Source organism: Ictalurus punctatus, chromosome 18 (assembly GCF_001660625.3).
Source record: "Ictalurus punctatus breed USDA103 chromosome 18, Coco_2.0, whole genome shotgun sequence".
Taxonomy (NCBI): Eukaryota; Metazoa; Chordata; class Actinopteri; order Siluriformes; family Ictaluridae; genus Ictalurus; species Ictalurus punctatus.
Genome location: NC_030433.2, coordinates 7,041,047 through 7,052,500, shown reverse-complemented (window position 1 = coordinate 7,052,500; position 11,454 = coordinate 7,041,047). Strand labels below are relative to the sequence as shown.

Genomic DNA, 11,454 nt, shown 5'->3' with positions numbered 1-11,454 from the left:
GCCTTATTATGGACAAATATAATTAACATAAATCTTCTTCCACGCACCGTCACTACAATACAGCAGAAATGCTCCTACCTGCAGTGATGTCATCGTCAGTGACGTCCATCTCTTCTTCTGGAGCTTTGGGTTCAGTGGGCGGGGCTTCGGCTGGGGGAGGAGTCGGCTGGGCTGTCTCTGGAGCGGTTCCAGCTGCAACACAGACACACACACGTATCAGAGTTAACCTAGCCGTCTCCATGACCTGATCAGAAAGGACAAACGTCTCACTCGTAATGTCACTAATTCTTCCTCGTTTGCTTGTCGCCTCATTAACGACCTCATCAGGCCTTATTGTTTTGCATTATTGGCCGCTTTATTAGCCCGTGAGCTCTCGCCATTACACCCGTTTTTACTCACCGCAATCGTTTAGCCCTTATCCTGGAATTACCAATTAAAAATACTCTTTTCATTAAGACACGAGATTAATCGATGCTGCTTAAAGGTGAGGAACAGCTCATCTAGGCTCAGCGCTAACTAATGGAGAGAGAAAGAAAGAGAGAAAGAGAGAGAGAGAGAAAGAGAAAGAAAGAAAGAGAGAAAGAAAGGCATCGAGACAGAAGAATTAAAACAGAGAAAGAGACAGGAAAAATGATCTAGGGTTAGAGAGAGTGAGACAAAAAGACAGGCAGGAAGAGAGGGAGATGGAGAAATCAAGACAGAGGAAAAAAAAGATTTAGGATTAGAGAGAGAGAGAGAGAGAGAGAGAGAGAGGGAGGGAGAGAGAGAGAGAGAGAGAGAGAGAGAGAGAGAGAGAGAGAGAGAGGAGGCATCTGACCCAGAGACAGACAGACAAAAAGAGAGAGAAAGTAAGAGGAAGGAAGAAAGAAAGAAAGACAGAGGGAGACAGCAAAATCAAAACAGAGAAAGAAAGAGAGAGAAAAAATCATCTAGGGTTAGAGACAGACAGACAGACTGAAAGAGAGAGAAAGAAAGAAAGAAAGAAAGAAAGAAAGAAACACAAAGGTGGACAGAAAATGATCCAGGGTTAGAGAGGGAGAGACAAAGAGAGAAGAAGGAAGACAAAAAGAAAACCAGAGAAAGAGAAAAAGAAAAACAGATACAGCAAAAAATGATCTAGAGTTAGAGAGGAGAGAGAGAGAGAGAGAGAGAGAGAGAGAGAGAGAGAGAGAGAGAGAGAGAGAGAGGGAAACAGAAAAAGAAAAACAGAGTGAAAGAGAAAAATAGAGACAAAGGGAAATTAAAAGACAGACACACAGAAAATGATGTAGGGTTAGAGAGAGAGAAAGAGAGAGAGAGAAAGAGAGAGAGAGAGAGAGAGAGAGAGAGAGAGAGAGTGAGAGAGAGATGCTCATGTTCTTTACAGCCATATCCACATCATTCCTTCAATTACATTTGATGAAGTGCGAGTGTGCACATTACCGCGAGTGTGTGCGTGTGTGTGTGTGTGTGATGTATCCCTGTGTCTCTGTGAACAAGCGCCTTTATGTTTCAATTAACCTCCCTATTGACCACTGACATATTTAAAGAGGAGCACGTTTCCCCTCTCCTCCTGCTCTCTCTCTCTCACACACACACACACACAGCTGCTTCTCAATATGCACTTTCAAGAAACAATTCTGCAACAATTATTAGAATAGAGAAAACAGAACAGATTTCAAATATGACAGAACACACACACACACACACACACACACACACACACACACACACAGAGTAGGGCAGGTAATTGGGAACAGTGGTACAGGATTGCTGCAAGGTCAAACACCAGTGTCAACCATGACACACTGCCTGCATGGGGCCTTGTTAACCCACGCCCTCGTCCTCGTCCCCCCCCCCCCATTCCTCCCCCTCTTCCTCATCGTCTTTTTTCTTTCTCTCGTATCCACAGGGGAAAAGAATGCAGTGACGCTACACATACGTGGCTTTCTGAAACAAAGGGCTGAAGTCCATGAGCTCAGGAGCGCCACCTTTACCACGTTACGTAATGACGCCGTAGTCCAGAACGGGCCGGATCTGCGGGACAGCAGAGACGAAGACAGAATGGGGGAAGAAAAGGTGAGCTTGCAGAAGCACACACTGCCATGACCACTGTATCCTCCTCACAGGAAAACTGCCTCAGGCCCATTTTAATCATCTGGACATTCACATCCATCCCTCCATTCCCCCTTTCCTCCCTCCCTTCCTCTTTTTCTCTCAGGGGGTCAAATCAGTAGGGAAAGCTCAATGCCGACCCCTGGGACCCAGGCAGGGAAGAGGTATACGTTTATCCATCCATCCATCCATCCAGATGTACACACTGGGAGAAAAAGAAATAAAAGACAGGAAGGAGGGAAGAGAAAAGAAGGAAAGAGAAGAGAAATGAAGAAGCAAAGACAATAAGAGAAGAGGAGAGAAGAGAAGGAAAGAGGAGAGAGTCACCAAGGCCTGAAGCAGGAGACTTTAAAATGGCCGCTGGTGTGTGATGCACTCCCCTGCTCCTCCTCGCGTGCGTGTGTGTGTGTGTGTGTGTGTGTGTGTGTGTGTGTGTGTGTGTGTGTGTGTGTGTGTGTGTGTGTGTGTGTGTGTGTGTGTGTATAAAGTAAGAGGAGGTAAAAGTGAGCTGATGACTCTGAGTGAAGCTCGAGCAGCAGATCTGACAGGAGCCATTTGACCCAGAGCTACACTGGGAGCAGAGAGGACTACAAGAACACCATCCACACATTCATTATTAATAACACACACACACACACACACACACACACACACACACACACACACACACACACACACATACACACAGAGTGTGAGAGAGAGAGAGAGAGAGAGAGACAGAAGTGTGTGAATGAAAGAAGTGAAAAACAAAATGGAGGGCATTTTTTTAGCTTTCTATGATTTCCATGAGTCTAATAATCCCACGACTTCTTTAGTGATTTATTTATTTATCTTTCTAACGGCAGCTCATGCTAGTCCGCCGTTTACTCCAAGGTCAAGGGACGTTATTAACAACTTTATAAAAAATAAACGGTCAAAACCATTTCACAGTGTGACTTCTATCCAGAGAAACGTACGCCGAGACGAGAAAGTTTTACAGCAGTGCGTAGTGTTTTAGAAAAACACACCCCGAGCTGTTCTTGTGTCCTGACAGCTGCGTCTGACGCGCACCGCCGGATTTACCGTCCCAAGAACACGCTAGATGATGTGTTTTTTCTTTTCCTCCTTTCACCGTGTGGGATATAAAAGCCGGTCCCCGGAGAGATGTCGAGGCCCAAACGAGGACTTCGGGTTGCGTTTTCCCTCACACCCAAAACGCTGAGCGAGGAGCGCGAGCTCACCAATGCGGAGAGAGATCCCGACGGGGCCAGAAAATTATCAAATCATTTGTTATGCTGCTTTGAAGAATTGCCCCTGCTGAAGGAGGAAAAAGAACGTGTGTAGGCGGTGGTTTCTCTCTCTCTCTCACACACACACACACACACACACACACGTACTGTACATCCAGATGCACACTGAGAAACTCACATAGCTGTTGGACTGAATAAAGAATGATGAGAATCAGAGTTTTTCCGATTCGAGCTGCTGGATTTATCGAGGCGGAGTCGCTCTCGTCCACCGAGGGTTTCACTCACGGACTTCGACGTGCCAAAAAACACAAAGCCGAACAAACCCACATCCCGTCAAAAGTGTATTTCTGAGCTGTGGAGAAATCGTCGATGGGATCTGGAGACGTTGGATTTAGCGGTCTCCCTGCTCTGTCTGTTATCGGGTTTTCTTCCTCTACCCCTAGCATGTTCCGAACAATCCACGAGGAGCCCAGTCATCTCTATATATATTACTTTATTTTATTCATCTTTAACATTCAGAACATTAACACTGGACATTTCACAACACATTTTGGAATCAAAACATGTTGGTGTGACATTTAATCTGACTCTCTGAATGATCCTTTGTTCATTTTATCCGTCAGTGCGACATTTGAACTTCTCTACCGCCCGCAGGTTCTTGCAAACGATCAGTTCATGTGTAAATAAATGTAAAATAACCCGTCGATGAACGATCTTCAGTTTGTGAATGCGCGCAAATAACCAATATCGGTTCATTTTAAAACGTATGTTACATTGTTCTTATGTTTGATGGGCATATGATACATTTAACAACAACAAACAAACAAACATACATACACACATATACATATACATATATATATATATATATATATATATATATATATATATATATATATATATATATATATATATATATATATATACACACACACACAACTTAACGGACACCCTGCAATTACACCACACACCACTAGGGGTCCATGGATCCCCAGTTGAGAAACACTTCTAAGTTATCAGTTATCGTTTCCATAGCGACAACACGCACAGCGACATTACGTACGTCCGATGGACGCTCCACATGAACAGATTTGAAGAAAAAAAAAAATTATTATGGTCAGGAGATGTTTATTTAGCATTTATGGAAGGAGTCTCCACTGCGAGTGCTTTGTGACGGTACGAGATAAAGCCGCGAATGTCTTTGATTAATTAACGTAAAGGGATAAAACGCTTCGAGACATGACAAAGATAAATAACAGTCGGTACTCCGCATCAGCACACACCCCGAGTGTTTCCTTCGTTCCTTCTTGTGAAGTAATAACGATATATTGAGCTTATACAATATATATTAGAATCCTTGAAACTCTAACCTAAACCAAAACACGACATATATCACAAAAAATCCGCAAGATGAAAATTCGTCCATGGCTTTGCTTTGTCAAGGCACGTGGTCCGGTCGCAGTAAAATCGTCACGGAGACGGAATTAAACTGCAACAAACCTCAACAAACCTACAAACATGTGCAGTTTCTATCAAAACCTACGAGGTGTACTGTATGTATTGTTGTGCGTCGTTTGTTTTAGATCTATATCCCCCCTCTACCCCCCATTTCGAAGCCCTCTCCTAGCTCCACCCCCCCGTGCGCTCTCCCTCCTTTTCTCAGTCTGTATGATGGACACACTGGCTGGTCCACATTAATTCTCTCTGCTCCGTGCTTATCGATCCACGGCCCGCTCCCCAATTGCATTACACAGGCAGGCAGGCTGTTTTCTCACATTCGCCAAAAAACACACACACACACACACAATCAAAAACACGCACGCTATATTTAAGAGTGGAGAGAAAAAAGAAAAAGAAAAAAGCATGATATGGGGGAAGGCGAGGCGGCGAGGCAGATAGACGTCTAAGGAAAAAATCAGGAGAAAGAAGAAAGCACTCAGGATCCAGGCTCAGGCTGAAGGTGTTCAGAGCAAGATTCTTTCCATTTCCCTCTCCATTTCATCTTTGTGTGCACGTGTGTGCGTGTGTGTGCGTGTGTTATTAATTGACGGCTTCCTTCATTACACCAGCCCATTTAGCAGTACTGTCTGTTTTCACAGAGCACTCATACGGCCCAGACAGCCAGCTAAAGTGTCTCTATACGCACACACACCCCGGATGTGTCTGAGCACAATATTATCACATAAACACTAAATTACGTAAATACCCACCGGTGCTCGCACCCCGGGACCCTGAGGGAGTCCGGAATTTAGAAAAAGCTCTTCCCGAGACGAACGCGCCGTATTAGAGCGGGACGATACTTGACCGAGACGACGCTAGAGTACTGCCAGACAGGAAATGTGAACCACTTCTACGTATCACGCACCAAAACACTCTCTAGACCTAAAGTGCTCGATAATCGAGTTTCGGAAGGCAAACAAGTCGCGAGCGTTTAAACAAACTGAAGGGGGAAAAAATGTTCCTTGGATAGGAAGGGAAATATGGCAAAATGGCGAAAATATGCAGAGGTGAGAAGATCGGTTTCACAGAGAATAAATGAAATTCGTTATTGATGTTAGTTGCTCGTGATGGAAGCAGTAAAACGTTCATTTTGCCGTTACATAACATTATATCGGGGGAAAAAATAAATAAAAGATCATGAATGTCTTCTTTCACTTGGCTTCTGTGATGTCTGACGCCGTATTTTTCACCACTTTTTTTTTTTAATTCACCTGGTAACTATGGTAACTGGTGTCACGGTTTATAAGAAGGGAAGGTAAAAGTACATTTTTTAAAATAAATCTGCTGATTAAATTCAGGCATGGCAGGACACCAGGGCCACAAATTTGATCCAACGCTCAGGTTACTGACTTTGGAATTCCACACGTTCTCCCTGTAGGTTCCTCAAGGTTCTCCGGTTTCCTCCTACCTGTCAAAAACATGCTAGGTGTATTGGCAATGACGGGGATGTAGAAGTGTGTGCATGGAGCCCTGAGATGGACTGGTGTCTCATCTGAGGTGAATTCTGGTAATGACAGGAAAGGAAAGGGAAAAGGAAGGAAAGGAATGGAAATGGGGAAAAAGAAAGGAAGGGAAAGGAAAACAGTAAGAGGAAGAAAGGAAAGGGAAAAGGAAGTAATGAGAAGGGAAGGAAAGGGAAAAAAGAAAATGGGGAAAAAAAGGGAAGGGAAGGAACTCAGGAAGAGAAAGGAAATGAAAGGAAAGTGAAAAAAAAAAAAAGAAATGGGAAGAAACAGTGAAGGGAAGGAAAACAGGAAAAAGGAAGTAAAGGTACGGGAAGGAAAGGAAAGGAAAAAAGAAAATGGGAAGAAAAAAGCAAGGGAAGGGTTGAGAAAGGAAAACAGGAAGAGAAAAAAAGGAAAGGAAAGGGAAAAGGAAGTAAAGGGAAGGAAAGGAAAAAAGAAAATGAGAAGAAACTGGGAAGGGTAAGGAAGGAAAACAGGAAGAGGAAAAAAAGGAAAGGAAAGGAAAACGGAAGTAAAGGGAAGGAAAAAAGAAAATGGGAAGAAACAGGGAAGGGAAGTGAAGGAAAGGAAAACAGGAAGAGAAAGAAAGGAAAGGGGGGGAAATGAAAATTCCCAGGATGGACACCGGCTCCATCGTGATCCCGACCCTGATACTGAAAACGCATAAACGTATGAATGACTTAGCCTGTTTGAAGCAAACTTCTCCCCAGTTTAAAGGAATGAAGGATGGATGGACAGCAGAAGGGATCGAGTAAACAAGGAGCTTACACTTGTGAAAACTTCAATCCATCCTTCTAAAGAGCAGCGTATATCTACAATGCTACTAATCCCTACTAGAGTAATGACATGGATGAAATTCCACAACCAACTCTATTCTATTCGACACGTGTAGAACGCCCCCAAAAGGTTACACCTGAAGTTTTCCTGAAAATACTTTTGGAAGAAGAAGAAGAAGAAGAAGAAGAAAATGGAGATTCACGCTGATCGATGTTCGCTCTTACGCACAACTCTAAGCCGTTCGAGTACAAGCGATTGCTCCGTCCAGCCAACAATTCTGTTCCTCAGTAAGAGCAGGAAAAGGTCACTCATTCATGTCCTCAGCCGCCGCTGCCCGGTGAGCGTCTGCTCGCTCTGCATGACCTTTTCCTCAAATCCTGCGTATAAGTGGCCGTCACGGACGTGCGATTCAGAGCAGAACCAGAGCGACCTGTCAATCAATAACGTGGTGTAATGTTAATGTTCTACATCTCTCTTCCCTCTCTACACACAACTATTCAAAGGTAAGGAATTTTACTGTGGCGCCGATACAGAGTAATAACATTTAAATCAACTGATATATCATATAGAATCATCAAAACTGATAAAGCTCTGAAATTTCACTCTGAGCTGAAACCCGACACAAAAGCTGTTTATAAAGTGTGGCCTGAAGACTTGCTTTCCTTTCAGCGAAAGAAAAGCCGATACACAGTATAGGACCAGTCCATCGTTCGAGGAAAAGGGGGAGAGGAGTTAAACCTGACAAAGAAAAAGGAGAGGTGAAAAATAAATGCGAATTCAAGAAAAATGGGAAACAAGAAGAAAAGTAAAGAAAGGAAAGGAATGGAAAAGAAATGAAAGAAAAAACGAAGGGAAGGAAATGAAATGGATGGAAAAAAGAAAATGGGAAGAAACAGGGATGGTAAGGGAAGGACAACAGGAAGAGAGAAAGAAAAGGAAAAGAAATGGAGGGAAAGGAAAAGAGAAGAAAAGAAAATGGGAAGAAGCAGGGAACGGAAGAGAAAGAAAGGAAAGGTAAGGAGGGGAAAAAGGAAAGGAAGCCTAACTGTTTCTTCCTGGAAATGCCAATATGCACTGTCAGATCTGTGTGTGTGTGTGTGTGTGTGTGTGTGTGTGTGTGTAGGAACAGCTCAGACTCACTGACCCTTGCAGTCCTGTACCCTTGTGAGGTCACTGCTGCCACGGTAACACTACACTGACCAGCAATGGTTCCCATAGCAACTGCTCCCTAGAGCCAACGCCTGTCTTCTGCCAAACATCAGGTCAGGCTCCATCACACACCCACCCACACACACACACAAAATGTGACATGACTGTAGTCATACACAACGCCACACTGAGATGTCAGTAGTAACTAAATGGGACCGCACACACACACACACACACACGCACACACACACACAGAGACACAGGTCTGACAGTGCATAATGGCATTTCCAGTAACAAAGTGTAAACACATAGGATATGCAGATCTCTGAAAGAGAGGAAGCATGTTCTGCATTAATGAAAGCCCAGAGTGACCACACACACACGGCTAAAGGTGCTACTGAAATCTTAGTGTGGTCAAAAATAAGTCACAGCATCTAAAAGAATCCTCTCTGTTTCCATGCATTATTCATCTCACACTCACACACACACACACTCACACACACACACACACACACACACACACACACACCACACACACACACAGATAAAAGCTCCAAACTTCAGCCTTGTCTTCCACTTCTCTATTTCTGACCACCGTCCCAAAGGCAACAGCGGCTTGTCTGCCTCAGATACATTACAGAGAGCGGGAACACTGTGTGTGTGTGTGTGTGTGTGTGTGTGTGTGTGTGTGTGTGTGTGAAGGCCAACTCTTCAGGCTTTCTGGGAAAGACTCAAACAAACACCCACTTTCCCAACAGTGTTAGCTGAGAATGAGAAGTGAGCTGGAGGGCAGGTTTGGCTGGGGGGAGGGGCCACTGTTAGTCAGCTAGCTCACTAATTCTACCACAAACCATCAACTAGCAGCTAGGCTAGTCAGAAGATCGAGCAAAAGTAAACGATAGTTTTACTATAAAACGGAAAGGAAATGAAATCAAAGGAAAATGGAAAAGGAAATCAAAGGAAAAAGAAAATGGAAAAGGAAATCAAAGGAAAAGGAAAAGGAAAGGAAATGAGAATGGAAAAGGAAAAAAAGGAAAATGGAAAAGGAAGGGAAAATGAAAGGAAAAGAAAGGAAACAAAAGGAAATGAGAATGGAAAAGGAAAAGGAAGGGAAAGGAAATAGAAAGGGAAAAGGAAAAAAAAGGAACGGAAAGAGAAAGAAAGGAAAGGAAAAGAAAAAGGAAAGAAGAAGAAAATTATGAAGGACATGAAAAGGCAAAGGAAAAGAGAAGCGTAGGCAAGAGGAAGGGAAGAGGAAGGAAAAGGGGAACGAAAGGGAGAATGGAGTGAAAAGAGGGAAAAGGGGAAGGAAAAGAAAATGTTTTTAAGTCTGCTTAAGCAACACAGCAATCTAGGAGTCTCAGACAGAAGGCTGTCAATCAACCTGCTCATTAAAATATTAGGCCACACCCACCCGGGAAGATCTCAGATCAAGCTGGTTAGTTTCAGCAGTGATTTTTATGCATTTTTTCATCTTTTCATTTTATTTTTATTCAAACTTACTGCGGAATGTTTCATATTAGAAACATATTTTACGGCGTAGTTTCTAAGACTTTAAGGCAATGCTGACCTCAAAAACGGATCATCTTTATGACAATATGACATCATTCTACCACCCTGTCTGCTAGATCCCCAGCACAGGCACTGATAACAGGCTAACGCTAATGTCATCTGTATTTTCTTACTCTTAGCTGATTCTGGTGGGACGACGCCAAAAATACTGTGTGCGCGTGTGTGTGTGTGTATATGTGTGAGAGAGAGAGAGAGAGAGAGAGAGAGAGAGAGAGAGAGAGAGAGAGAGAGAGAGAGAGAAAGAGAGAGACAGCATGCTGGGGTGCTGTTCTCTATCTTAATGTGTTTAGACTGTGAGTAATAGTGCCAGAGCAGCCGTCTCACCACGCAGTCATACACATAATTGGTTAATGCTTCAAAAGACACATCAGCGCGCGCACACACACACACACACACACACACACACACACACACACACACACACACACAAACAAGCACACTCGAAGTGTTTAGGAGTGTCTTGTTGGTCAGACATACACACCGGCCACACACTCTACTCCAATGATGCATGGCCAAGAAATATCAAGGAAAGGAAGGGAACTCTGTGTGTGTGTGTGTGTGTGTGTGTGTGTGTGTACACCGATGTCTAGATGTGGGAATATCTTGATATAAACTTCTGCTCCAAAGAAAGGGAGAATGAATGACGATCTCCTCCTGTTCTCTCACTCTGGAGCTGTTCTAACATCGCTGCCACATCGTGATGAAATTACAGTAATTACGAGATGATTTTACTCTGAGCGGGTCATCTTCTCAGACTTGGAAATTCTGTGTTTCTATGGCAACGTACACAGCGGGAATGTAAAAAACATCTGTGGCAGATTTTAAGATTCCACAAGCTAAAAAAAAAACTACATTTATATGGCTTATACATATAGTTTAATGCGTTTTCATACTTACAAAATAAATGATCGCTCTCTCTCTTTCTCTCACACACGTGTGTATAGTACTTACGTGAACTGACAGAATCCACATACTGAGGCAGATACGGAGCCCACATGTCGATGGTGTCTTTCCTGCCGGACTGACCGATCCTGCGCAGCTCTGCTAACAGCAGGGCCTGGGCCGCTTCCCTCACCTGCAAAACACACACACACACACAATCTTTACAAGAAGGCCGCTTCCTCAAACAATTCACACACACTATAAGAAAGAGAGGAAAATCATTAAAAAGTCAAATGACTACTTAAAGGAATGAATTAGGATTGCATATACTCAAAAGTAAAGAGGGTATGAATAACAAAGATAGTGTGTAAAGCTAGTGTGAATAATGTAAATTTAAAGTTAGTGTAAAAACATATACATTTAAAGCTAGTGTAAATAATGTAAATCTGATGGTAGTGTGAATAATGTAAATGTCAAGCTAGTGCAAATAACAAATGTAAACCTAGTGTAAATAATGTAAATCTAAAGCTAGAGTAAATAATGTAAATTCAAATTCAGTGTAAATAATGTAAATGTAAAGATAGTGTAAATAATGTACATTCAAAGCTCGTGTAAATGTAAATTTAAAGCTAATGTGAATTATGTAAATGTAAGGCTAGTATAAATATAAATTCAAAGCTAATGTGAATAATTAAATTACTGAAGCTTGTGTGAATAAAGTAGACGTAAAACTTGTGTGAATAACAAATGTAAACAAGTGTAAATAATGTAAATGTAAAGCAAGT

The 11,454-nt window shown here is 42.8% G+C and overlaps 1 protein-coding gene across 2 annotated transcripts in view; it reads right to left on the bottom strand.

The window, feature by feature from the left end:
* LOC108278562 (WD repeat-containing protein 7) overlaps positions 1–11,454 on the bottom strand; it is a 129,158-nt gene that overhangs the window by 72,321 nt on the left and 45,383 nt on the right. For both annotated transcript variants that reach the window (XM_053687672.1, XM_053687673.1), the window contains 2 exons: positions 10,739–10,862; positions 79–192 (listed from right to left, as the gene is read on the bottom strand). In XM_053687672.1, the coding sequence (XP_053543647.1) occupies positions 79–192; positions 10,739–10,862 (238 nt within the window). The remainder of the gene's footprint in view (positions 1–78; positions 193–10,738; positions 10,863–11,454) is intronic.